The sequence below is a fragment of the Scomber japonicus genome, chromosome 9 (assembly GCF_027409825.1).
Source record: "Scomber japonicus isolate fScoJap1 chromosome 9, fScoJap1.pri, whole genome shotgun sequence".
Taxonomy (NCBI): Eukaryota; Metazoa; Chordata; class Actinopteri; order Scombriformes; family Scombridae; genus Scomber; species Scomber japonicus.
Genome location: NC_070586.1, coordinates 15,380,003 through 15,406,509, shown reverse-complemented (window position 1 = coordinate 15,406,509; position 26,507 = coordinate 15,380,003). Strand labels below are relative to the sequence as shown.

The following is a 26,507-nucleotide window of genomic DNA, read 5'->3' as shown; positions in this document are numbered from 1 at the left end:
GACAGTTTCCGGGGTTTCCCTTCCTGGGCTGGGACAAGCGGCGAGAAGCAAAAAAAACGCTCCTGTCGATAAGAATATTACAAAGTCACACACTCAGGTAAGGCACTTGCTCTGTGGTTCTTTTTAGTTATTTTGTCCAAACCCAATCGCTGTGTATGAGGCAGGAGCAGGAGGAAGACGACAGAGTGAAAGCTGGAGCCGAGCTGGCAACATGACACCAGCCGCGGGAACAACTGTGGCTCGCTACAAAGTTTTGACATGTAACCTTAACAAAAAGTTTCCCTGCTGCGTTACACTTACATTAGGTTTATCAAACGGGTGTCTAAAACTGGTGTCTAAACTTTAAAAGCTCTAATGTGGGTAAGTAGCTAAGTTGTTTAATGGTAAATAATGCCATTGCCCCAGTGGATGTTTGGTGAAGTCAGTCAGTGTCTGTCAGACTGGGTGTGGTGGACATCCAAATGTTACAGAGGCCTTTACACACGTTTCAAAACTCCCCTGGTCAACTGCCTCTCCCTCATTATTTAACACAGCTGTCCTATCAAACATGACCTCTTCAAAAACTATAGTGATAGCCCAACACCTACTTAGAAATCACTCTTCAGCTCCTTTATTGTCCCATTGTCCCCACTTGATATCTTGAAGGGAAGGTTTCCCCCACAGTTTCCTAAATCCACCTCCCATATAAAAAGCCTTATAGGACGGGGTCGTTCACAGCATTGACTTTCACAAATTTCCTGTAAATCCCCTTTTGTGTAACATTCTTGAACTCTGAAATCGCCCTCTAACATCCGATAAATCTTTGACCTTTTGTAAAGCACATTGCTGCAAAATAAATTTCTTGTTTAGACAACTTCACAATAACACAGGGAAACAATCACATATTCTCATTATGTGTCTGTCTAAGATGTGGCGGAGGGCCACTATTGAAGAATTATCATCCATCTTTGATTGTGTTTTTGGCTCAGTGGAAACATGAATATTGCACTTCCTTTTCTTGCTGAGTGGGCACCACGGCAGACCATGTGAGCTGTAATCTCAGGCTGGCAGCTGCACTTTTATTTCAGAAAATGACTTTGCTTTTATACCCATCTGAGCAAAGATCAGGTTGCCATCAGTAGGACAACATCTCTAGGTGCTGAAAGAAAATCCTGGACCTCTGATTCCTGCGCCTTCACCGCTCCCTGACCTTTACTCTTCCTGCGACCTTATCTCACCAACACTGCCCGGCACAGGAGCGCCAGGGAAGGCATCTGTCTGACACTAGAAACTACAAAGTGGGATGTTTCCTCTTGCTTTGCGCTGTAGTGTGAATGGAAAAACAAAACCTGATTCATGTTGAAAGACCCAAGTGGACTGGTGCTATTGTGTCACAGGAATGAATGATGTTGTTAAACAGTAGGACGCCTAAATCCACCAGACTGTAAAACAAAAATACACATCTTAGAAATAACTTTAGAGACACTTTAAGTACTAATATTATTTTAATTGCAAAAACCTTCGACTTTTTTACGTAGTTATTTCCATTATTGTCCAACTTATTGTCTCTTTCAGTCACTCGGCTAATCTTAGAGTCTCTAAATTGCCACGATAAAGTGAAAAAGGTCACATTGTGACATCTTCAAATTGTTTATTTTGTGCAACCAACAGTCAAACCCCAAAGATATTCAGTTTACAATGATACAAAATGTGAAAAATGACAAACTGGGACAAGTAGATGTGTCACTTTTGTTAGAAACACGAGTTAAACGATTAATCACTTATCAAAATTGACAGGGCTTGATTTGTCCGTTGTTTGACTACCAATGATACTACCTGACAACGTATGAGAGATTAATGTAAAATATAATTAAGTATAATAGAGCTGCAGATTGTAATCATGATTAATCAATAAGTCATTTGGTCAATAAAACTTCAAAATCAGAAAATTGTGAAAAATGCGCATCACAACATCCTGAAGTCATCCACAAATGTCTTATTTTATCTTATTCAAATATATGTAGTAAAAAAAACAGTGATGTAAAACCAGCAAATTTTGAACATTTTGAAAATGACTCTGTGACCAGAAATCAACTGCATCTCTTACTGTAACCTCATTTTTAGTTTCACAATTAATCATTAATGTAGTTTATCTGTTTTTTTTCCCCTCTTAACTCGATTGTGCCTTCGAGCAGCTGTGTTAAGATAACATTTTGATGCTGTATGACTCCCACTAGTCTTTAGTCATTTCCTCTCTTGCCCCCATCTTCATAAATGGTCCCATCCTGTACTTTAAACTTTGTGTATGTGTTACGAGCAGACCTGCTGGTTTCCTCCTGGTTGAAAGGCTTTTTTATTCCGCCTATTGTGACCTTTTTTTTTCCTCCTCTCTCTCGGGATATTATGAAACACTAAAACTACAGCATAAAAAAACACACTATCATATCTTTATTACTGATTCCCATCATCTCTGCCACTCCCCCAATACTACTTTATTTATGAGTCAATGACCTGATGCAACTCAGTGCCAAAGTGTGTAACCAGTATTTTTTCATAAAAATCTGATTATATACACAGGAAAATAAATGTGAACTAACATGTGGAATAAATATAGTCCACTTTTAGCAACATAACACTATGTTTAGTAACACATTTGTCACAAATAATTTAGAAACAAATTGTTGTTTTTAGTGTATGTCCTATTCAATATTGACAACATTCTTTAAAATTTAAATGTAGAAATATTCCAAAAATGTTTCTTTTCATTTCATGTTTTAAAATGCAGTAATTATTTATTTATTTAAGTACACTTAAATACCTGTAGGTGGATGAAATATTTAATATTTATCATTCTTCATGGTTACACCATGGGACATTTTCAGGAGCATTCAGCCTTACTTTTGGTTAAAAAAAAAACAAATGTCATTTTAAATGATGTAAAACCAACAAAAATACAAAATGTACATGTTAATAAACCTTTTAAAAAATGTTTTAAAGATATTTTTGAATTGCTCATCCTGCCAACCCTTATATGTCACTGGCCCTTACACGTCCAAACAAGCCAAACATCACTTTTTTTATGTTCAGTCAACTGCGTAAACAGTATGTGGGGGCCTCTGCTGTGATCAGCTGCCAGTAAATTACCATTTTTTTTGTTGTTATGCCACTGAGTTCACTAAATCTCCATGGTGTGAAATTACTGTCGCAGTGTTTCCAGTAGACGTAGAGAGACCCATAATCCACAGAGAGCGATAGAGAGTTGGGACCCCTAACGTCGCTGCCCCTTCACGGCTTCACTGCAGCCAATAAATCAACTTTAAATGCATTACATACTTTGAGCTTCGGCTTTAGTAAAGTGGTATTTTTCCCTTTTGGCCTGTTTAACCCACCCTCCACCCCACCCTCCACGTCTGGCCCCGTTAATGGCCGGTGTGGGTAAGCAGCTCAACGGCCCAGCTGATTAAATGGCCGTTATTAAGAGAGTATTATTATTGAAGTGTGCCTCCCGCCAGTCTGTCCTGTAGTGTTGTCTTTGTGATATTAGCACTGTGATATTGGAGCACTTTAATTAATCGGCTGCTGGACTAATACTGGTTCCCACAGAGCCCGTCTGGGTCTGTGTGTGTGTGTGTGTGTGTGTGTGTGTGTGTGTGTGTGTGTGAAATACGTACTGATGTTCTTGTGTGGGCCCCTACACTAACTCAGATGTTAATTATTGTGAACAGTGATGTTAACAGTGAAAACACATTCATTTGTTCATTAATGTCATTCATGTTGTGTTAAATTCAGGGTTGAAACTTGTGATTATTTTAATGAATCGCTTGCTTTTTATATGAAATGTCAGGAAGTAGTAAAACCTGTCATAACAGATTTCTTCAGACCAAGTATTCCGACATTTTGTGACAAACAGCCCAAAAAACCCCAAATGTGTTAACTTTATTGTTATAGACAACAAAGAAAACCAGCAAATATTGACCCATGAGAACCTAGAACTCACATTTTGGGTATTTTTGCATAAAAGGTGACTTAAGTGATTAAAGGATTATTATTTTATTTTGTATTTAATGGTTAATAGTTAATTGACAGTTTTTAGCTCTAAATGATTCATTGGCTGATTTCTTTTCTTCTGAATTCATGCTTTGGTGAAATCCCAGAACTCAAACAGACACGTTCACATGTCTTCATGTTCTGACTGCCAGTCCAAAATCCAAAGGTGTTCATTTTAGTATCACAAAGGATCAACTAGTAGGACTAAAGAAGAAAATTGGTAGATAAGTAGATTTGACAAGCTCAAATCAAGGATTTTTTAGTATTTTTGGCTAAAAATGAACCAATATATTTTACATTTGTTGTGTTTTATTTAAATGTTTTGTTTTATGCGAGTTTAATTAGTGTCATAATACTATGTAGTGGTTTCTGTGACACTTCTGTTGGGCGAACATGCCCAATCAGTGATCATTTTTACATTTTTTAACTTTCTAACAGGACCTTGTACACTCGTCATCGTTTTTTTAATCTTTTGACCTCTATGTCCCTAACTCGCCACTCCTCCTCTCTGCCTCCTCGCTGTCCTGCATGTGCTCTGTGGTGAATGTGGTGCGAGGTGAGGCACGTGTTCCCCCTCCTTCCCAGGCCGAGCTGCCCTGTATAGGAAAGACTTCAGGAACCAGGCGGATAAACATCTATTGTTCTCGGTGTGGTGAAACCACCCTGACAGTGTGACAGATCTCTGCCCACTTTCATGGAGACACCAAGGCCCCCCCAGCTACTCTTTAATACTTTGAACAGTGTGAAATGGTTCCCCAAGTGTCACATGCCAGCGGAGGAAGGTCACTTCAGGTTCCCATGCCACCTTTTTTCCCCCACGTCTAACGTTACGTAACAGGAGTGCATCTCTGTTTGGCAGCAGACGGCAGCCTGCCTCGTTCTAATGCTTATCACACTCCACCTATCAAGGGCCAGTGTGTTGGTGATAAAATGGAGCCTGTTCTTCCTGCTCCGTCATTATGTAGCTAATTTATCAAGCCGGCTTGTTGCTCTGTCGTCTGCTCGGGGGGTTATAGACTGAGGCGGTAGCACGGGGGTACGACAGAGGTGTAACAGTTTTAATGGAGGTCTGGGAACAGAGGTGTTGTCCACAGCTCGTTATCACTGCTTCTTCCATGTGATAGCACGACTTAACAGAGCAGTGTAGTTGTCAGCTTGAATGTCGGAACTCATAGTTTGTTGATATAAACATCTCCGAAACATCAGGTGGAGTCGTGATATGTAACTCATGCTTCAGAGAAAAGGATCCACATGATGACAAGATTAAGATATCTGTGAGATGAAGATAAAGCAGGTCTCTGTTGAACCTGTCGAATGTCTCTCTGGTGGATGTGTGGCGGTCTTTCAAAGTCTAATTTGTGGTGGACGATATGACAATTCAAACCATAAGATGATATAAAGTTGTACACCGTATCTCCAGTAATTGAACAGATTTATGTCAATATTACATTCATATATGACTTTTTTCATCAATATATTTATTAGATGGCAAAAATTTGCTGGATTAATTAAGACTGACATGTAGTCTACTTATCCTGTCTCCATTGATTTCCCAAAAAATGTACTTTACATACTCTATATAAACATATAATATCATACTGTATATCATTATTGGTGTACAGTACTGGTAAGCTTCAGAGAAAAAGACCTAGTGGATGACAAGATTAAGATATAAAGATGAATCAGGTCTCTGTTGAACCTGTCGAATGTCTCTCTGGTGGATGTGTGGGAGTCTTTAAAAGTCTAATTTGGGTTGGTCCACATAACAATTTAAACCATGAAGTGAATACATTTGTCAAGAATATCTCTGCGAATATTAAGGCCATTATTTGCATGGCAATTGATTGGTGAAAATCAATGAATTGGACAGATTTATGTCAATTTTGGATTTATATATGTCTTTTTTATCGATATATTTTTCAGATGGCAAATTTGTTGAATTAATTAAAATTAACTCTTGGTCTGCTTATTGTGTCACCATTATTTTTCCCAAAAAATGACTTTATATATTGTATATAAACATACAATATCACACATCATCAGTATTGGTATTGATTTTCTTTTTGCCAGACCACTGGTGTAAAGTATCTGTGTTGACTTCATGAAAACATGTGTTTCTTGTTGCTATGAGCAGACTCTGTGGATAAGTAATTACTGTGAATAAAAAAACATATGCAGTATGTTACTTTATGCCAAGTATTGGACTTTAAATGTTTTTATTTTTTTAGACAGAGTCAGTATTCCTGGAAGACGTGTTTAGCTGCTAGAAGGAGTGAAGTCATATGCAACTTTTTTATAGGCACAATTCATCATTAACTCCTCTTTTTTTCATCACTCACAGGCTCGTCAGCCATCCAGTAAACGGTAGCAATGTCTCAATCTGGAGAAAAAGGGAAGGTAAGTAAGGTGCTAAAATGTCATTACATCATCACAGTTTGTACTGTACACTGTAACAGATGATTGATGATTAAGAGTGTACATGGGGGTCTCTAATAAGGCAGTGGTGATTCAGACTCATAGCACTCGTAATCTCATGCACACACTCGCACAGGCATCCAGAGAGGATATCCTGTATAAATGTAAGTCAAGTGTTTCATGGCTGGGCTTTATTGCCTGTTGGAATTTCTCAATTATATGCATCATCATCAATCTCGCTCTTATAGACTCGCTCGCACCTTTTACATATGCACATTATAAACCCATGAAAAATGTCAGGGAGGAGTTGGTTAGCTAGATTTACGGAGCCAAAGAAAGGAGTAATAAAATCTTGGAATGCAGTTACTCATACACAAGAAAAAAAAAGAGGGATTACATATTTTTGTGTATAGTGTAATGCTTCCTTATTAACTGCAGAGTTTTTGTTGAACCATTTGTATTGTCTTATTGTCTTTTTTGTACCCTACAGTTCCCAGATGCAGCAGGTTATGTAGGGTTTGCCAACCTCCCAAACCAAGTGCACCGAAAATCTGTGAAAAAAGGGTTTGAATTCACCCTAATGGTTGTAGGTGGGTAATTACTCTCTCTCGCTCAGATTAATTAATCATAATATATATAATTTATAATATATAATTTAGACTATAGCCAGATTAATGATTTTGTTTTGTTTTTCAGGGGAGTCTGGTTTGGGCAAATCGACACTTATAAACAGCCTGTTTCTTACTGATCTCTACCCTGAACGCTACATCCCTGGTGCTGCAGGTATACTCCCCCATGTGCACACACACACACACACGCTAACATACACACACGCTAACATACACACACAGATACGCACACTGTAATAATGGAGAAATGTCTGCTGCGATGTCTCCAGCAGAGCATTATTTCAACAGGAATGTTGGGAATGTCTTAGTCTCAAAATATGACCCAGCCCTTCTTATGACTTGACTTAGGTTAGGACTTGTTTTGGCTTTAAAATAATTATCCAGGCCCTCCACGGTCATTCTGCACAAATAAGAAAACACATACCTCAGTTTAAGTGACAAAAAACATATGATTTCACTTTAAAAGGTATGAGTCGTTCATGCAGCGTGCGGTTTGTTTAACAGAGCATGTAACGGAGGCAGGAATGTTATATTAATGTTATTAAATCTACTTGGGTACTGAAGTGTGTCCTTTTTATTTCAACTGCCAATTATTCTTATGGTCATCCTCAACAGAGAAGATTGAGAGGACGGTGCAAATTGAGGCGTCGACCGTGGAGATCGAAGAAAGAGGAGTGAAGCTTCGCCTAACCGTGGTCGACACCCCTGGATATGGAGATGCCATCAACAGCCAGGACTGGTGTGTTTGTATGCTGCAGAGGAGTGAGATGTGATAACAATGTGGATCATGTTTCCTGTCCAGTGTGCTCTCTCATCCTTCCCTCCTGTCTTCAACAACTCCCTTTCTCAAGTTTCATCCTAAACTCCCCATAGCCTACCTCTCCTCCCTCTGCATTCCCTCTGTCTAGACTTCCTTAAAGGCACTTTTTATTGTGTGTTTGCTTGTGTGGCATTCTCATGTTAGTGGTGTTAATGTAGCCTCCCTGTGAAAGATCCACTTCCTGTTGATTGGCCTTAATGGCAGTATTATTATACTCCTGGACCCATGTACTTTCCTGTGAAGGACACCAAAAACACAAAAGTTCAAAAGAGGTCAAATACAAGAAAAACAGTCATTTCTCCTTTGATTCCACTCTGCAGTCGGTGTATATTGCAATTCTCTTGATATTTATATTATTAAAGATTAAAAGTATGTTAAGTCATTAGGCTCTTTAACAGAACAAAGGTAATTTAAGTCATTACTCATGTTCATGAACCATACCAGTATTTTTGCTGCTGGACAGCAAACATAAGACAGTCTGTTGATATGTTAAGCTACATTACCAGCGATAATAAAGCTTCAACAAAAATAGAAAGGACTACATGTTGACCCTAGAACATTTTTATACTGTGCTGTCTGCTTAGAAGATGGAAAAATGTATTCATTAGTCAAACCTTGTCCATATTGCACAAGCCAATAAGTCATAAACAGAAGTTGTGAAAATCAGAAAAGGAAAAAAGGCAAGTCAGTTCTTGTGAGGGATCAAGAGATCACTGAGAACTGCAGTCACTTTCAGGTAATGAAGTCATTCCTGGGAAGGATTTGAAACCCCAAACCTGAGATAAACAGTTTAATATGACAGCAGTGATTTATCTCCTGACATGCAACCCCACAGCACTTACTTTGAGTCTCCAAAATATTTATACTCTGTATTTTATTCTTCATTTCTAAAACTGCTCATTGTAGTTTAGTCACATCAAATCTTTCTAAGCTAAACGTTTCTGGCACAGTTCAAGTTTCTCATCATATTTAGTATATTATTATTTATTATTTAGTTTATTATTTAGAGCCTTTGATTGACAGTTTCTCCTCGATCCCTTTTACATACTGCTTAATCTTCTTGAGACGACACTACATGAATTGCGAATTGTGTTTTACGTGGTTATTCGTGTGGTTATTTCTGCTTATTTCTGTTTCTGTTTCTATTTACAACGTCAGCTTTAAGACCATCATCCAGTACATCGACAATCAGTTTGAGCGATACCTTCATGACGAGAGCGGGCTCAACCGAAGACACATAGTGGACAACAGGGTGCACTGCTGCTTCTATTTCATTTCTCCATTTGGACACGGGTAAACAAACTACAATTGTGAACTACAATTTATGGTTCCCTTTCTGAAACATGTCAAATGTATATATTTAACTTTTGTCTTTTAATATATTTTATATTATATATTAACAGTCAGCAGTCGCCCAGCACATGACTGATGATGATAAATCAGAGCTTCCTCATTTAGGATTTTCCAAAACAAGACATTTCTCGCTTAATAGGAACGCTACTAGCTAAGATTAAACCATGCAAACATCGAAGCTAGCGGTGGTTGCTGTCTTTCGCTAGCTAGCCTACACTCTGCTTAGGATAATGCATAGTTGTGGTGGTCATCAGTTGTGGGGGGGGGGGGGATTGCCTGAACTGTAGTATCTCATTTTCACTAAGTTTTACATTTAGCACAGAAGCAGCCACTTATCTTGGATGACTTTTGCTTTGTCTCAGTGCTATCATGTGCTTTACATTACATTATCCTGCGTAATCACCTTTGAATTTTCTGTTTGCCCCCAGTTTCTCACAGGTCTGTTTTTTTCTTATCAAAACTGCCTCTTCCTCTTGTGTTTTAATCGTCCTTTTTTCCTTTTGTATCATCTTTTTCTTTCCTAGTCTAAAGCCTCTGGATGTGGAATTTATGAAGGCCATCCACAGCAAAGTTAACATAGTCCCGGTCATCGCTAAGGCTGACACACTGACACTGAAGGAGAGGGATCGCCTGAAGAGGAGGGTAGGTTTAATGATATGTGATCTACACTTGCCTATTGTTTTCTATATACAGAAAATTTCATAAACTTTGCGACTTGGCACAAGTAAGTAAACACTAAACAGCTGTTGCCAAGTTGTTGTTTTCATAATTGTTATGTTGCTTGTTTTTATCCAGGTAGATGTGTGGTTTAGCAATTAAAAGTACATTACCAAAAAATATACTAATAATAGCGAAATCACTTATCCATCCCCTTTGGCAGCCCAGTGTGTCAAACATCTGTGTATTTGTGTGAGACGGTGTACATGCAATTCCCTGGGTGATTGCAGTGATATATAGCTTACATTTTTGTGTTTTAGATGATACCGCCAGATTGTTCAAAAGTACAGGGAGGGACAATATGAGAGGAAAGAGTAGGAGGTACTGAAGTAGGAAAAGAGTGTTGTATATAATATCGACGGGGCACATCTCATCCAGTCTCAACCCGTCCCAGATACTTCCTTTTGGAGCCAACCCAAGTGTCTGCCTGGCTGCACGCTCCTCAGCTTCCTGCTGTCCAGAGGTGGAAGGACACAGTAGTGCGATACAACACACACCCGTCACAGCAATGTGTTCAGCTGATAACCTCTTCCATGCAGGCTGAGTTAATAGGGGAATCCTGCTTCTGTGTTACTCCTTTTCCTCTCTGATACAGCATCATTATTCCTTTAAACAATCAAAAGTTGGACTTTTAAATCTGAACAATTTGTTGATGACCACTTCAGATTAGTCAATCTTTACTTCTGAGTTCACAAAAAAATGCAGGCGGTGTGTGGGCTTTTGTCACAGAATTCTATTTTGTCACAGCTCTCTCAACCTGTGTGTTTTTAATTGTAAGTCAGCCTGTCTCCCGACCCCCCACCTGCCTCTCATTCAGGTCTCGGAGCCGGTGGTCTGGCAGGCACTGGGCTGCTCAGCTGAGTCCAGCTCCGCTCTGTTCTCTTAAGCAGTGGGTCTGTTTTGTTGAAGGCTCCCACATTCACATTGCTTAAAATCACTGATGCAGCATCTTAGGGAAAGAAAAGGTCACAGCTTTAGGACACATATATTCACTCTTCCTATATATCCTAAGACAACATGATTCCACATTTATAAGAACTCCATAATGGTGCTTATACTATATTTTTAATAAGAAGCAGAGTTACTCCAGCCCCAAAGGTAAAATTCATTGACCTTAAGAGACCTACCAGCTAAATTATACTGTAGATTTGTTTTGTATTGTGACATTCCTCAAACCTTCTGAGTGTTCTTCTGGCACTAAGATGGGAACAAAACCATGTTTCCTGCCACAACTGACCCCCGCCCCAAAGTACAGAAAACCCCCTAACTTGTTGGCTTTCAGCGTGCGGTAGGTCAACGGTCTTGATCAGAGTTCTGACCCATCCCTTGTCTTATTTTCTTCATGTTTTGCCTCCTCAGTGTAAAAGTGTATTGAATAGTGAGAGAGTTAGGAATTGTTAGGAAAAGTGATAAAGTGAAAACATGGTTACAATATCACTCTGATCTGACCTCTTTGCTGCTGTGATGTCAAGCAGGGTTTGTTAACATGATCCGCTAAGTGTTCCCTTAACAGACATTTCCCAGTGTACACTAAGGAGCAATTAGCAGCTCTAAGAAACAAAATGTACAAACATGCATATAAACCAAGCACACATATCCGTAACATTCTGGCTATTAAAATTGTTTTAATTCCTACACTACATTTACGCATAAGTTTAAAAAAGAAATCTGGTTAAACAGTGAAAAAATGTTTGATTCAGCTCTGTTTTATTTAATGTCAGTTAGTTCCTGAACAAGCCATTACTGTCAGGAAATAGAGCTGGTTTAATTGGGCTATCTTCCTCACATTTAGACATGGCATGTATCCCTTAAGAGGGCATGTAATTTGAGCTGTCTCCTGTTTGGTAAAATTTGGGGCAGATACAACTTTTTATCTTTCTTCCAATTTCTAAAAAGAGAGAGAGACCGCTAAATTCTTCCTATTCACATCTATGTCTTTGATCTGGTTTCTGAATGTTCGTTTACATTCTTCCCTGCAGCAAAATAATGCTGTCCCAATTACAACTGAAAATGTTTTGGTCCTCCTGCTAATAAAGTGAAAAGTTAATCTAAGGAAACTCAGTAGGTTTCCACAGCTGTACTGTAGTTAATTTGTAAAATTCAGACACAGTTGCACAGTTCAGAGTGAGTCCTCTCCCCGCTCTGTCGGTCCACAGATTTTTTATGACACAGTGACTTGCATTTGATTTATGCTTTTACCTCTACAAAAGATGTGGTTTGGGAGGAAAGTCGAAAATCCGATTGCTTACTAATATTAGATCAATTCAGAGTAGTCAGACAATAGCAGTCATATAAACCCGTTATCCAATTTCCTGCCTTTAACATTTATCACAATAATCTGGTTTCTTGTTTGCACGAAAACGTATTCATGCAAAGCTATATGTCCATTCATATCTTTAAGTGTCTCTAAGGTAAACAAGTGGTATTTTGTTGCTTCGATCAGATTAACTCAAGTGGCTCTTAGGTATACACGCCTGATTCCTGTCATAGAGTGCTGTGCGTTGGGACTGGCCAGCAGGCCTTCCTTTGAGGTCAGAGCGCCAGCAGCCAAGAACCCGTCAGAAAGCTGAGGGCAGGAGAATGATTGATAACCCCCAGCTTTCCTCCCACAGTATTTATTAGTTTGTTTTTTCTCTAGGCACTTTCTCACCGTTTCAAGCCATTTGTCTCTCAGTTATTTGGACCCCCCCTTCTTAAAGCTTGTGTAGCCCTTTCTCGTATTATTAGGGGGAAACAGCTTGTACAAAACAATATAAGTTTCCTGCAATGTGTCAAGACTATTCCACTGACAAGACACAACCTGTTGCCTTTTGCAGATCAGGTTCACGGACAAAGTGAACAAACCTCCCATCATTCAGCTTTCATCCCCTTCGTTCACTTGTTTCCTTGCTGCTTTCCTCTCCTGGCATTGCCTCGCTCAGCTGCCTTTTGCTTTCTTCCTCTGCCTCTTTGTGTCTTTTTTTTTTTTTTTTTTTTTAAATTTGCTCTAATGCCAATTTCCTTCACCGGGGTCGCTGTGGTCTCTAGCTCATAAATTGCCCCGAGGAGGGTATATTGAGGGGCTGATCCTCTCAGTCTGGGACCTTGCAGTCATATCCTGTGTAGGGCTTTAGTCTCAAACAGCTTTACTGGTTGTTTTCAGTTGGAACATAGACAATGGTACCCAGCTAGTTCAGACTGGAAACTTGATGGAAGCAAAAATGCAAAGATGCCTACTTCTAGTTGAATAAAAAAGTACTATTTGTGTCGGTTTTTTCCCAAATGATTCTGTAGATGGAATAATTAATTGATTTGTCAGCGTCACATTAACAGTGTGGTAATACAGCTCAAAGCCAAGTCCTTAAATCTGATGCATTCAAGTGCTGGTGGGAAGCTCAGACATACAAGATCTCGTCTCCTAAACCCGTCTAAATGCATAACTATTAATAAATATTTCATGGTGTTTTGTGTTCATCACTTGCCTTCTTGTTGGAGTTTTTAACCTTATAGCTCGTTCTGTTTGACAGCCAAAACTCAGTTTTCACCACCAGACTGTGAGCCTGGAAGACTTTTCAAAACAATTCTGACAGTTTATACTAAAAACTGAGCATACGCCGTGATGGATTACCCATTTTATGGTCTTGGGTCCAAGAGATTTTAAGTCTTGACACATTTCTTTTCACACTTTACTGAAAAGCATTGAAACCACCTGTTATCTACACAAGAAGGAAGAAAAAGCATACTCAAACATCTTAATACCCAATGCTAATTTCACTGTAGTAATAAAAGGTTAGCTTCATCCTAAAACAGTGTGATATCTTTTTTTTTCTTTTGTGTGAAGACTGAAGGCCGTTCTCCTAAGCCAGAGGTCAGAGAGGGCTAGAGAACTCAGCTCCTCCTCTGTTCTCGCACAAGGCTCGAACAATAACAATAGTTCAGCCTTTTTTTTCCCTCCCTCACTCGCTTCTGTGTTCCTCTCTTCTGTGCCTTCACCCCACTTCTCTTGTCACTTCCCTCAGCGTCCTCATCCCTTCTCCTTTCTTCTTTCAGACACCTTTTTGTCCTTCCCCATCCATCTCTGCTCACTGTCTCCCATGCAGAACTTTCCCTCCCTCAAGTTTGTCCCCTCAGCTGCTATATTTCACCCCCGGCCGAGGCGCTGTCACAGTTTTCCCCTCATTGTCTGGCTCACTGTCGTCTCCCCCGGGCGCTCCGCCGCGCTCCTGCTGTGTGAACCAGTTCTACGGCCCCGCTGGGACACATTATCAGCCCCGGACTGTTCGCACCGGCCAGTATTGTCACTGTGTCTTCTGAAATTGCAATAACAGAAAGTGAAGCATTTTTAACACAGGGGTAAACGTGAGTGTCTGAGTCTGTTGAGAAAGAAAAGGAAATTATGAGCCAGGTATAGGGGACTGATTGATGGTGTGTTATTTTACTTCAGGTTTGATGTTCAGCTTCACTTCCCTCCAATTTTGATGTACTTTCTTTGTGGACATTTAGGGTGATGCCCCAGGAGTAAAGATTGAGTGCCTATTACTTCATCCTTACCTCACTCATCCGGTGTGTGTATGTGTGTGAGCGAGAGTGTGTGTAAGTCTTCGGTCAGCTTGTGACTTTTTCCTGCCAGTGTTTCAAACACGCGGACGTATTTATTTTTCTGCTCTCCAGCAGTCATTGTGCCTTGGCATGCTCCACGTCTCTGCAGGTTTTAAAACAATAAATATGCGTTTTTCCTCACGGAGCAAACAGATCTTTACACACAATCATCTACTCTTAAGTTGTCAAGAAAGTTGTGGCAGACTACAGTGAAAAAACAGCAGGTTTCCTTGTTCATTTAGAAACACTGGAAAATCAACCTGGAAAGATGTTTTCCAGACTTTACAGTGCTGCTAATGAGTGATTTTCAGCTGTTGAGATCCTTTTGATTACTAGACCAAGTCAAAAAACCTGAAGTGTGGTTGAAATCCTAAACTCGCACCCACTGTCCCCTTCTAAATCTCACTTAAACACAAGATTACATGAATAGATTGATTGTTCCTCTCCATGCTCTTTGATCATAGGGAGAGGTGGGTGGTCTTAACTGTACTAATACTTAGCCCAGACAATAGGAAGGAATGAGGGTGTGCGTGCGTGTGTGTGTGCATGCATGCAAGCGAGTGTGTGTTGACCACCGTTCCTCAATGATGCCTTCACGTTACTATGGCCGTGGTGACTTCCGCTGTGTTTTCCATCTGAACAAATCCAGCTGTTTATGGTCTGGTCAGCTCCCGTCTGGACTGTCCACTCAAGTCTCCAACTCTGACTGAATATATCTGGAATGTGTTTCTGTGCATGTGTGCAAGTGTCTTTAATCCTGTGAACAAAAAGGTATTGTTTTCCTGGTGCTGCTACGTGTCGGTCTGTGCTGTCTTTGTACTTTTAGAGAATATCTGAGTGGGCAGTCTGCAGGTCGGAGCGGAGATGAGATTACATTTTCAGCCTCTCTTGCCAGGCCATCCTCCTTTTTCTGCTGATCAGCTCACCTCACCTACAAACCGAGTATTTGTGCACCTACCACGTAAACTTTTCCTGGACCTGAAGCCAGATTATACCAGTTCCGAAAGTGAGGCAGCAGTCAGCTGTGTGTGTGTGTGTGTGTGTGTGTGTGTGTGTGTGTGTGTGTGTGTGTGTGTGTGTAGGAGGCTGGTATGAGGTCTAAATCCCTCCACCCCCCCTTAGATCAGGTATTGTTGGGGCTCTGTCACCCCCTCAGACTCCCTGCAGGCAGGAGAGAGCCGGTTAGTTGAAAGGCGTTTCCTGGCAAGAGAGAAGCATTTGTTCTTGTGTGTCTTAAGGTTAGCAAATTAAAATTGGAAACTTCTTTTTTCAAGAGTAGTTGCAGGAATCTAGCCTAGGCATTAGCTTTTTCTTCTCCTTTCATCATCACTGTTTGTCTTGTAGTCTTGTAGCTTAGGTATTTAATGTGTGTTGTTTCTTCAAAGTCCAAAATATGAATTACAGTGATGCACAGATCAATTCTCTTCACACAGTGTAAATGTTTATGTTTCTGGGCAGATAAACTTAAAATCCACGTTTGGCTACCGTCTGCAGTGTGAAACTTCAACCATTAGACACTTAGGTTTATAACTGGAGACACTGGTACTCATCATAGTATTTATTGGTTACTGTCACTGAGACACATTGAAGTCTGATGATTTAGCTGCAGTCAGATTGTTCTGCAGATGTTAACTTTTTTTTAGAGTTTAATACAAAATATTTTCAGACTGTAGATTTTTTACTTTCAACTGTTGAATTAACAGTTTGAAATAAAATAAAGACACATTTCTTAGATGAGATCAGGTAGCAATCATAGCAAAGTCTCCCTCAGGAAACTGTTTTGCCAAAGCGGTAACCCAACCAGACCCAAACATATTTTATCTTGTCTCTTACTTAGTAGGTGATGATATACACTAAATACATGGCATTTACTGTATGTAATAGAAGCCTTTTTTACCTGGAGGTTGATATCTTATTTCATATTTACCTGTTTACAGAGGTTATGCTTTATGCAATGTATTTATTTATTATTATTTTATTATTTTATTGTTGTGTGGTTTCCCACTTCCACAATAATACAGTGTGGAAATCCTCATAATATAAGGAGGTGTGTTCAAGCATGATTGTATTAAAGTGTTCTCCTAATGTGAAGCAATTAGGCAAAATTGTAAACAAGGAAATGGGCAGAAAACCATATACGGCAAAAATGTGTCACTGGAGCGATTGAGAACTCTGATAATAATAAAACACAAACACACTTCTCCACATGCTGGGTTTTGTAGTGTAAGCCATTTGGTGTAAAACTCACCTTGTGTTTTTAATAATATTGAATGCTGATACTTGACCTTCGTGCTTCGTTAAATTAGTCCTGTCCACAGACGAACAGATTTATATTTATATAGGATATATTTCATCCTCCAGAGATCAAAACTTTAATCCACACAAGCCCTTCCTAGGCTTGTCACGATAACTACTTTTGTTGGACGATATATTGTCTCAGAAATAATTACGATAAACAATATTATTGTCATTTAAAGACCATTTTATACCACTGATGTAATGATAATATAATAGCATAAAAAAGCAAGAAGGGCTGGGGTGGGATTGGAGAGTGGGCGCTACGCTTCTGTAAAAACACAGACTGTCATTATAGGCCAGGATAGAGTTATTTACCTTTAATTCTTCTGCAGTCTCCTCTCAGGACGTGCACAGTGAGGAATGGGGGACATTATTCGCTTAGCCAATTTGACATAAATAGCCTCTTAGTTGCTAATGTGAAGTGTGGCAATACTGAGGTAAAAAAATGATCAAGGTCATATCCATGTGTCATACGATAATATGATAGACATGATGATGTTTGATTGTTATGTTATTGTACGATAAATCAAACCCTAACCCTCCCACCGAAATTTTAAATAATTTAACGAAAGGGATTTAGAAGGTGCATAGTACTTTTTATTACCTAGACGCACAGTTGGACCTTCAGGAACCTCACGAGGGCTGAGATCTCTCAGTAAAATGGACTTCACTATAGCCAGGATTTTCCTTTAATAAACTCTGCAGTCCCGGGGGGGGAAAAGGGGCCTCCGTCCCTCAAGGTGTTGTCTCAGTATGAAATCAGGTTTAGAAGGGACTGAAAGCTAATCAGATATACTACCTCTAATGGCAGTGATGCACCGTTTCATTCCCATGGCCGCTGTGCAGAAGCTGGCAGGCAGCTACGAGGTTACATAAACACAGCGTAAACGTGCTGCTGGTCTGTTCCCGATCCTTGCTCTTCTCAATCAGGGTTGATTAGTGTCGAGATGCAGTTTGATTGTTTTGTTTTTCTGATTTTTTTCTCTCTCTGCATTGTTGATTTCCTAAGAATGCTGTGGTACGTTTCTACTTCCAAGTATTGTTCCCCGTTAAGAGTTTTAGTTTAATGGACACACACACATACACCATGCCAGGCCAGAGGAGGCTCAACTCTGTCTTCAACAATTGCACCACAAATCTGTGTAATTGTGAGTGACTTGTGTGTTTGTGAGTGTGGTTACCTGTTGAGCGTTCGCCACAATCCCCCGTCTTTTAGTTTCTTTGTATTTTTCTTAGTGACATTTGTTTTCTTACATTGTTGTTTGTCCAGGATTCATTTCATTCTTATTGCTCCGCAGGTGTTTGAGTCATTCGTATTTTTGTGGGTGTGAATGAGCAAATCACGAAAATATTATTCCCTCTGCAGCTTGATGGCTGATCCCTGTAATGATGGGTTTGCACCCCTGTTTCATTATGATTGGAGGTTTTGGTTAGACCTGCTGCGCAACTGCAAAAAAAAAAACAACCAAAAATTGCTTAGCCATGTCTCCCACTGTGTAATTATATCTATGTATAGACCTGCAGGTGTGCTATATTTGGGTCACCGCTACAGTATATTTGATGCTGCTATTCCTAGAAGTGACTTTACACTGGAAATACATGTCTGTTATGATTCAGCTACAATTTGTCTCATTTTAAACCAATTTTCTAGTTGGGCAGCATCAAATTTCCCCCTCCACCCTCTTATGACTGCCCAATGTGACGGTATATTTCCACAAACAATACTTCATATTCAGCGAGGTGAGCCAGAAGCGTAGGGCGATAAATCTTGGCCTTCCTTTTCTAATTAATACCGAGGCAGAGTCTTGTGTGGCATTGTTTTGTCCCCCGCCCTGACAGCATTGAGTGGACCAGCAAGGCCAACCATAACAGGGGAGGGAGGGTGGGGGGGGCTGTATTATAACCGGACAGGATGGTCATAAAGTCAAAATGGCTCCCACTGCCAACATCTCAGTGCCAACGAAAATACACAACTACAAGGAGGAGGAGAGACTAGTGTAACATTAAGGACTATGGCCTACATTGTGTACAGTAAATCACCAGGAGACAACAGGGATTTGGAGCAGGCAGTGATTTTGACATTTGATTATCCCCCGAGAGGTCTTGATTATAGGTGCCAGGTTGTACTAAACACACGTTACAGAGCACAATAATTCAGGTAAACAGCCATTTTGCAACTTTTGGCTTAGCAAGGTCTGGCAACAGATGATTGCACGTCATTTATTTATCATTTCGGGATATTTAGTGGAAGTTAGCACTCATAAAATATGTCCCAAGCTGCGTCCTTCTAGGAAGTGGCTTAATGGTGGATGTTTGTACTGGCTGTTTAGTGGTCTTTCAGTTCAATTTTTCCTGTTTTATATCATTTTTTATCTGAATTGGTCTCTATCTTATCTGCTTGTGTAACTGGATTTGTTGTTTGTTTCATTTTTCCTGCCATTGTGTCACATATGTTTATTTTCCCACTGTGAGCAAAGTTTCCCAAAATTCTCCTCGCTCTGCCCCACCAGAGTGATGTTTATCCAGCGTCCATGTTGGAGGGATCTGTAAATCGTGTGTGAGTGAAGGAAAAGAGGCTCTGGTCCTGTGTCACGCTCTCCTCTGAGTCCTGCAAAGCCTGTTTGTTTTTAGATCTGCCCCACAACAATACCCAACTCTCCCCACACACACACTATCTCACACACAGTGCGTTCTGAGCTCACTGAGAAAACAAGCGACAGCCATAACAAGAGCTCAAACAGGAGCTCCGCTCTGTAGGAAAACCTGTTCTCATATCCCAGGCTCCTGGCTGATTCACCACTGTCCTATTATATACAGTACAGTACATGAAAGTCCCCAAAAAGTCAGGAAAACAACACTTGACATTTCTTGGCTCCATTACATAAGACTACATTGTGGATTTAAAAATACTGCTCACTGGAAAACAAAAGACAAATGCACCTTTGATGTTTAGAATAATAAATACTGACATCTGTCGCTGAGGTAGCAGTGAAGAAAGCTCCTTTGTTTCAAGCTTGTTTCTTCACCGGTCGGCCTGCGAATAAAGGACTCGGACTCTTTCAGAACTTAAACACACACAGACCATTATTATTTTTTCACCTGCCTCTCGGTCTCACCCCTCTTTCCCTCCACGGGGTGCTTTAATTAAATGTGTTGCTGCAATAACAGGTACTCACTCACACCCTCTTATTAGTCTAAAGCGCCCTCTTACTTTCTGTTTATGGGTCAGAGCTCCAGCTGTATTTTTTTCCATAACATTCAGAATGTAAACGGCTCATTTATATATTTCGATGATTTACTGAAATCTGTTTAATGCTTCAATCACCTGAGAGTTTTGCAAGTAATACTTTCACTCATTTTAGATAGAGTTTTAAACATTGCCAAAGTTTTACAGTTTTATGAAAAGATATTTTGAAGAAGAAAAGAGACAGGGAGAAAGTTTTCAGGTTTTCTGAATGGTTAGAGCACACATTTCCCTTTTTAAAAAGTGTCAGTATCTGCAGTGAAAGGTGAGGTTCAAGAGTCCAGTTCTCTCCGTGCAGCGGGACATGTCTGGAGGTCACAGTGAGGTCACGAACCGGCTGGCTCACCCCCATATTTTTGTGTTTCCTCAGATCCTGGACGAGATCGCGGAGCACGGGATCAGAATTTATCAGCTACCTGATGCAGACTCTGATGAGGATGAGGAGTTCAAGGAGCAGACGAGAGTCCTCAAGGTGAGATGGGGCACACACAGCTGACTGCCAGCTGATGTTAAACTACGACTTTTCCATCTTCTGGTTTAGTGATAGATACCAGTCCCTTTTCCATTTATCCTTGCTTGCCTTCACTGCATCTCCACACCTCTGATACCTTTATTGTCTCTTCCTATATCCCTTCCTCTGACTTTGTCCTTTGACCTTTTGTCTTCCTTTCCCAGGCGAGCATTCCCTTTGCTGTGATTGGCTCCAACCAGCTGATTGAGGTAAAGGGAAAGAAGATCCGCGGCCGTCTTTACCCGTGGGGAGTTGTGGAGGTGGAGAATCCCGAGCACAATGACTTCCTCAAGCTCCGCACCATGCTTGTGTGAGTCTCCCTGGCAATAAAATCTCCTAAGCAATATGATTTAGGGAAGGAAAGTCTTTTACAACCTTGACATAAGCTCTTCCTCATTAAGCTGGTAGTAAAGTCCACTCGAGAAGTTTAAAAAACAAAGCTCTACTGCCTCCCAGTGTGTGACAACAGGATTGCATGTCTATTTGTTGCAGGACTCACATGCAAGACCTGCAGGAAGTCACTCAGGATCTGCATTATGAGAACTTCCGCTCAGAGAGGCTGAAGAGAGCGGGCAGGTGAGATGTTGCTATTTTTTTTTAAGCTAAGAAAAGTTTTCCCTTTTTTTCCCGTAAGACGTCTTCAAAAGGCCTTTTGGGGTTTTTTAAATCACTCACAGTACAATCCTTCTCTACTTCTTTCATTTGTTATTTGTGCAAAATAAACTCAACTCAACTCAACTTGTGTGTTTTGTTTCCAAGCAGAGCTGTGGATGAGGATGTGGTGGATAAGGACCAGATCCTGCTCCAGAAAGAGGCTGAGGTAAGAACACATGCAGCTCCAAGCAAACTTTGTCTTTGTCCCTGGTTTCACTTTGTACTGAAATGAGTCTTTGGTGATCTAATAACAGCTGGATAGTTATAAATGGAGGTGTGCAGGCACCAAAAACATATTAAAGGATTGGCTCAGATGTTTTCAAGTCCCTGTTAACCCAATATTCACATGCCATATAAACACCAAAATATGGTTTTGTTTACTTGTATCCTTCCTCTTGTCCATACTGGTGGTAAAGCTATCCTTACCTGCTGTCCACAGTCATCTTTCATAACAAACATGCATTGTAAACTTCAGCTGAACCTCGGGTTTCTCAAATCGATAAGGAAACTTCCCAAAGTTATTATCTTTTCAGTATAGCACAAGTGCATTTGTGAGTTCTATGTAGGTTTGTTTGTTGGAGAGAAAACTAAGGTTCAATAAACCTGCACGACTACCAGTATGTATCCCTCCACTGCATCCAAGCAAAGAAAAAAAATAGTCCAGGAAGACACCTTTTAGAATATAGATGCGTCATCAGAAATTAACATTGTATTTTAAGCACCAAACGAGGACTGTGGATTTCCTCTGCTGTTTCTTACAATGTGGTGGCTTTAGGAAGGGATTTGCTTCATGGTCAGTATATAGAGGAGCGATGTTTGAAGTGACCATGAACAACAAAACACAACAGGTAATAACGTGAAAATGCAGATGTGTGGAAAAACTGCTGCATCATCATTCTAGTACTTCTCTAACATGTGTGCCCTTACTGTTATAACTGTGGTTTGAGTCTTGTTTCACCGGAAGGGAACTTCAAGGTCAAACTTCTTGACTCTAAACAGAAAAGTCTTATTTATTTCCACTTTCAATCATTCATATGTATTGTTTACCTTTCAGTCCACGCAGCCTGCAGGTCACCAGGCAATAACCTATTTCCTGATTGCTCTTTGATTGGCCAGTTTGACCTGCTGCAGTGCTCTGTAGTGAATGGGCGGGGAGCAATCAGAACTGTTTGTAAACAATGTGCCCAGGAAGGATATACCATCACTTCCTGCCTGGATGTCCTGGCCCAGTTTTATGGTGGGAATGACCTCAGTAATGTTTGGTGCCCAAAACAAAGCCAGAGAGACAGTGGTCCATTTGTTTACGTGGTGTCAGGGGTAACAGAGGAAATAAATTCAACAGAGGAAATAAATTCAACAGTAACTATTGTTGTTTTGACTCTATACATGAGTTCTTTTACAGGTCCCTCATTCACTAATAATTTCCTAGAAAGATTTAAGATATGTTCCTAAAATGTAACTGTTCTCATTACATTTCCTGGAGAGAAATATGTGGTTTTGTAATATGTGGAAAATGGAGACAATGTTGAATTGGTACATTTCTAATTAATGAATTTCAATTAACTTGTAGCGTAAACTGGAAGTTGCAGAACACAACAGATGTAAAATGCTTGGATCTAATTTTTCTCAAATAATGAAGGGTGGTAATTGTATAAACTATCCCATAACATTGACTAAATGTTCCCTATAATTGGTCCTAAATTGCATAATTCATTTTAGGAAATATGGTAAGAAATTATTAAGAAATTAAACAACCTATCAAAAAGTGTTACCTAGAATATGTCCTTATATTTCTTTAATCTTGTTTTAGTCGATCTCTAGCTTTAATTTATCTCTTAACATGAACCATATGACGTTCTCTCCTCAGCCACAAGATGGTGACAAATATTGACGATATATCTGTGTGAATTAGTTTAGTTTTCCCCCCAAATCATTTACTTATTCATGGGTCGAGTTCAATTCACATTAACATTTGTTTACCTTTCGATCATTATTAATTGATTGTTTGGCATTCATTTTATGTTTCATTTATTCTACTGCTATTACAGCCTAATAGAAATAAAAAGTAATTATTAATATCCATTTTATCAAAACATTTTATTTACTCTTCAGTTGACTGAATAAAGACCTTCTGCAAGGCTCAGTTATAGCAGTGTAGCAGGTTACTTTGTAAAAGTGGAGAAAATCTTGAAATATAACTTGGTCGTCTGTGAGATGCTTTTTCATTTTTTGGAGACGTTTCTGGTGAGATTATCAGTAAGTTTAGTTCCTTCTATAGATAGCGCATTTTCTTTCTGTCATTGTGGTAACCTGAGTGGAGCTCTAAAAAAAGTAATATTTGCAGTTTTAGACTTTCGGTTTTGGTTTTAAACACACATTGGGGTAAAAGCCAATGTTTCCTGATGCTGTAAAGTAGAACCTGAAAACTCTAAAAAGAGCAAAAATGCTTCAGTCTGTCCGTACGTTCAATTCTGGTGAATGTGATCATTCAGAAACACTTGGAGGGAGTTTCATTACATCTGGCACAAACATTCACCTCAGCTCAAACATGAACTTATTAGAATTTGGCAGTCAAAGGTCAAAGGTCACTGTGACCTCACCAAACACGTTTTTGACCATAACTCAAGAATTTACACTAATCAAGACAAAGTTTCACACAGATGTCTAACAGGATAAAAAGATGAAGTGATTGGTTAAAGGTCAGCTTCACTGTGATATAATGTTCTGCAGAAACACTTTTCTGGCTGTTATTCAACGCCATAGCTCAGGAATAGAAGGGGAGATTGTGACCATATTTAACATTTCTTTAGAAACTGAATCATTGACACAAATGTTTGGTGTTCACCTTGAAACTGTGGTGATTGTTTAGATGAAGATCTGTGTGAAACATCCACGTTTTAGAATTTGTACCGCCTTTGCAGCAACATCCATATCTGAACCATCGTCTGATGTCATGGCAACAACTTTGTGCCTTATCAGAATCAACTTTATAGGCCAAACATCTGAACACATACAAGGAAAATACACTTAATGCCTTTTTATTTAATTATTTCAAAGTCTTCACTACAAATATTGTATGAGTTTGGACAGACATGGATATAAACTGAAACTTGTCTGGTTTGTGGAGGCATACAACCACAAGGCGATATTTTAGTGTGTTTTAGTAACTCTACTCTTACTTTCTAAATATCAATGTTGTCATCTGTTTATTCCAATTAAGATGGTGTGTCTGGAAAACACTTCACTTCCCAGCAAAGGATTTTTTCCTGCAATGACCTTTTAATCAGTGAATGTTTAGAAAATATAGTTTACTGAAATGTGCTACTTCTTCTCAGCCGCTACAATCAGTTAAACAAAATAAAAGTTGTCCATCATCATCATCATGATCTTGATTTTGTTTTTTTCCTCCTGCAGCTGAGGCGCATGCAAGAGATGATCGCTCACATGCAGGCACAGATGAAGATGAAATCAGATGAGTGAAAGGGTCCAAGCAAAAGGGAAGCACGGTGATCCAAGACCCCAACACACACCCACACACGCACCCCCCCCCCCCCCCCCCCCCCCCCCCCCACACACACACACACACACACACAAACTCTTGGTCCTCCTCTGAGTCCATCCCTGTCCGCTGCCACCGTTCACACCTTCCAGGAGTATCCACATCATCATCATCATCATCTCCGCACCTCTGCATCCATCCATCAGATGTTCAGGAGCTTCTCACTGATGATTATTTTTCTTTCAGTCCATATATCAACGATTTTGTGTGTCCTAGTTTACCGAGAGCAACTGTATACATTTCACTTACGGTGAAATGTTCGTATAGTGGATAATTACTGTTGAGGAATATCTGTTAATTTAATCTAAATCTTAACATTATGGTCCACAGAGCTGCCAGCGACAACGGTACTAAAAGGTTTTGCCATCACACTAACTATGTTTACAAAAGTTAGTCCAGTCTTCAGATGGCGCCATTTTCCATTTATTTGCTGTCAGTTTTAAACTAGTTTTGAACACTTTTTTATCTTAAAACTTAATAATTGTTTGCTTCTCATGTCTTTCTTTATGAGTAATTCTGTAGTCCAACATCTTTACCTCTTGATGGTTTCAGACCTTTAGTGCCTCTTAATCACTTCGCAGCTTTAATGTTAGTTGAATACTGTTTGTACAATCATGCAATAACTACAAATATCACCACAGTGAGTAGGGTTAATAAGCAGGTTACCTTCCATGTCGAGAGTGAGGAATGTGCTGCTCATGTGCCGGGATATCCAGGGGAATATATTTGTCCTTAATTGTGTTAAAATAGAAATATTATAAAGCCAACAACACAAACTACTAAAAAAAGTGCTCTTATACTATGCTGTTATAAAGACAAACACTCAGAAACTTGTATGAAAATATGTCAAAGTGCCATGTTGTTAATATATTTGTGATCTTGTTATCATTGAATGATCTTAATGTCTGTGCCAAATCACAACAGACTGAAAACTAATCGCACTATCCGGTCCAGAAACTATATACGAGCTTAAATTAGTTTCAATGATGTTATTTAAAGTGTAAAATTTCTTGTTCGTACACTACACGAGTCGTCATTGTGTATTTGGGCGTTTCCACTCCTAAAAATCAATTACTATATTATGCAATTGTAAGTAAACTCCCTCCAGCCTTCTGTTAGCAGCAGACTAAACCATTTAACTTTGCTGCCACTGATGTGCCATTCATAATGTTTTGTTTTGTTTCTCTTGTCTTTTGCTCTCCTATGCAAGTATTTGTCGAAGTTACTAAGACAACCATGAATATGACTTGTTAACCACATGTCCGTTTTTAGGCTTCAACATTTTTTTTGTATTTCTTCTTAAATAAAGTTTGTTTAGAGAAAAAAAAAACAACAGTTTTTGAATCTGGGTCAATTTTACAGTCATATTTTTCTTTTTTAACAATTGGCAGTAACTCCTGGAAAACAAAGGTCTCTTCTATTATATAGTTCTTACTGATGTCAGTCTGTAAAAGTAAGTAAAAAAACAACAAAAACATTTTATAGCCATACACAGTTTAAAGATTTTCTACATATGTGAAACGTGTAGGGTGAAGCTTCAGTTTATTGCGCCTCCTCACAACTTATTGGACATTAAAAGAAACACCCTGCTAAAAAATTTCAGAGGAGTATTCAAAGAATGGACTTCAGGGAAGAGATCCAAGTTGTTTTCTTGCAACACAGTTTAGCTGAAAAGATATTTAAGATCTTTTATTTATGTTCAG

The 26,507-nt window shown here is 39.5% G+C and overlaps 1 protein-coding gene across 1 annotated transcript; it reads left to right on the top strand.

Annotated features, from left to right (window-relative positions):
- On the top strand, positions 1–24,773 carry zgc:63587 (uncharacterized protein LOC393431 homolog). Its single transcript, XM_053324607.1, has 12 exons — positions 1–97; positions 6,368–6,423; positions 6,932–7,031; positions 7,138–7,224; positions 7,686–7,809; positions 9,049–9,183; positions 9,768–9,885; positions 20,451–20,552; positions 20,756–20,901; positions 21,084–21,167; positions 21,354–21,411; positions 24,660–24,773. Exons 2-12 carry the CDS (start codon positions 6,397–6,399, stop codon positions 24,723–24,725), a joined length of 1,047 nt encoding a protein of 348 aa, XP_053180582.1. The 5' UTR covers positions 1–97; positions 6,368–6,396; the 3' UTR covers positions 24,726–24,773.
- The last annotated feature ends 1,734 nt before the right edge of the window (positions 24,774–26,507 follow it).